The following is a 2500-nucleotide window of genomic DNA, read 5'->3' on the forward strand; positions in this document are numbered from 1 at the left end:
ACCCACACACACACACACACACACACACACACACACACAAACATCCATCTGTCTACATTTTCTCTGTCATATTCCCAAGCTCTGCCTGCTAATTAGCTAATGTGCTGATCTTTCAGTGTGTGTGTGTGTGTGTGCGTCTGTGTGTGTGTTTGCGTGTGTGTGGGAGAATACACCATGAAGCAGTGACACTGACAAAGTGCTTGTCATGATGTTTAAATATATATTTTATATACATTTCCCATGCATCCAATATATTTATGAGTAACCTATGCATCCAATATATATAAAGATATTCTGATGCATAGATATAGTTGCTTAGATCTAAAGCTATAGAGATAGATGTTAGAGCTCAGGTTGTAAATAATTAGCGATATCGATAAATATCGGCCGATTAAAAAATCTAAATATATCCGAGGTTATTCAATATACATATCGTGGTGTCCTGGGGTGGAGCAGTTGCTTGGGATGCCTGATCACTCTCAGGGGACACACCACCGTCGCCTTAAAACCATGAGAGTAACCAATGGCCTGTAGGGGGAGGAGCTACGGACCTCACTATGAACATGATGTAGAAATGTTGGTGTTGGAGTGTTTACGCAGAGGTGCTGCTCGGTACAGCCTTTGGCGGTTCAACCACTGCAGTAGAGGATGTATCTTCAGGTAGTACCATTTAGAAATTCACACCTATTCTAAAGTTTTAAAATCAGCCAACATATGTATCGGTCGGATTCTAAATATCTATAAATATAATAGATATATCTATATCTAATATTTATATTCTCTCTTCCCCTCTCGCTCGCTCTCATGATGCTTTGTTAGTGTCTCTCTCTCGCTCTCTCATGACGCTGTGTTACTGTAATGTCTCTCTCTGTCTCTGTCTCTCTCTCTGTCCCTTTTTGTCTCTCACAATGCTGGTTGCGTTACTCTGTCTGTCTGTCTCTCTGGCTGGCTGGCTCTCTCTCTGTCTCACGATGCTGTGTTAACGTCTTTCTCTCTCTCTCTCTCTCTCTCTCTCTCTCTCTCTCCAATGCTGTGTTAATGTCTCTCTCTCTCTCTCTCTCTCTCTTTCTCTCTCTCTCTCTTTCTCTCTTCTCTCTCTCTCTCTCCCTCTCTCTCTCTCTCTCTCTCTCTCTCTCTCTCTCTCTCTCTCTCTCCAACGCTGTGTTAATCTCTCTCTCTCTCTCTCTCTCTCTCTCTCTCTCTCTCTCTCTCTCTCTCTCTCTCTCTCTCTCTCTCTCCAACGCTGTGTTAATGTCTCTCTCTCTCTCTCTCTCTCTCTCTCTCTCTCTCTCTCTCTCTCTCTCTCTCTCTCTCTCTCTCCAACGCTGTGTTAATGTCTCTCTCTCTCTCTCTCTCTCTCTCTCTCTCTCTCTCTCCAACGCTGTGTTAATGTCTCTCTCCCTCTCTCTCTCTCTCTCTCTCTCTCTCTCTCTCTCTCTCTCTCCAACGCTGTGTTAATGTCTCTCTCTCTCTCTCTCTCTCTCTCTCTCTCTCTCTCTCTCTCTCTCTCTCTCTCTCTCTCTCCAACGCTGTGTTAATGTCTCTCTCTCTCTCTCTCTCTCTCTCTCTCTCTCTCTCTCTCCCCAGACATGTCCCGTTGAGGTGGTCTCTTCATCAGAACTGACTCCAGCCGGGCCTCTCCTCCATCTTGTTTCTCTCCTCCGCTCCTCCTCCTCTCCCCGCACCATGCTCCGCTCTGCCCCCCCCCTGCTGCTCCTGCTCTGCTCCCTGTGTGCGTGTGCGGTGCTGCGGGGCCCCGAGCAGGAGGCGGTGGTGTACCGGGGCCCCGACTCCTCCCTCACACACCTGACGGTGCACCAGCGCTCCGGCGACGTCTTCGTTGGCGCCGTCAACAAGATCCTCAAGCTCTCGGCCAATCTGACGGAGCTCAGGAGTCACATGACCGGCCCCGTGGACGACAACGCCAAGTGTTACCCGCCGCCCAGCGTACGCTCCTGCGCCCACAGGTATGACCACTTCCTGTCTGTCTGACCCCGTCTGTCTGATCACTTCCTGTCCGTCCAACCACTTCCTGTCTGACCACTTCCTCTCTGTCTGGCCACTTCCTGTCTGTCTGACCACTTCTTGTCTGTCCGAGCACTTCCTGTCTGTCTGACCACTTCCTATCTGTCTAACTACTTCCTACCTGTCTGGATCTCTTACTGTCTGACTACTTCCTATCTGTCTGACCACTTCCTGTATTTCTTGAATACTTCCAGTCTGACCACTTCATCTCTGTTGACCCCTTCCTATCTGTCTGACCACTTTCTGTCGGTCCTAACAACTTGACCCCTGACCTATACCTGCTCCTTGAGGACATCGGTCTTAAAAGCGCTTCAAAGCGTCTGCTGAATGATTAAATATAGAGTCTCTCTCAGCCCGTCTGTCTGGGAAGTTCTAACCTCCCCTCTAACCCCTCCTGTCTCCTCTCCTCTCTCTCCACTCTTCCCTCTCTTCCCTCTCCTCTTCTCCTCTTCTCTTCTCCTCTCCTCTCTTCCCT

General features: G+C 48.8%; 1 protein-coding gene across 1 annotated transcript in view; it reads left to right on the forward strand.

Annotated features, from left to right (window-relative positions):
- The window catches only part of LOC132463153 (plexin A3-like), an 8181-nt gene that overhangs the window by 3967 nt on the left and 1714 nt on the right, over positions 1 to 2500 (forward strand). Inside the window, 1 exon segment of the mRNA XM_060059102.1 lies at positions 1588 to 1967. Coding sequence (XP_059915085.1) covers positions 1687 to 1967 — 281 coding nt within the window. The 5' untranslated portion in view covers positions 1588 to 1686.

This window comes from Gadus macrocephalus, chromosome 1 (assembly GCF_031168955.1).
Source record: "Gadus macrocephalus chromosome 1, ASM3116895v1".
Taxonomy (NCBI): Eukaryota; Metazoa; Chordata; class Actinopteri; order Gadiformes; family Gadidae; genus Gadus; species Gadus macrocephalus.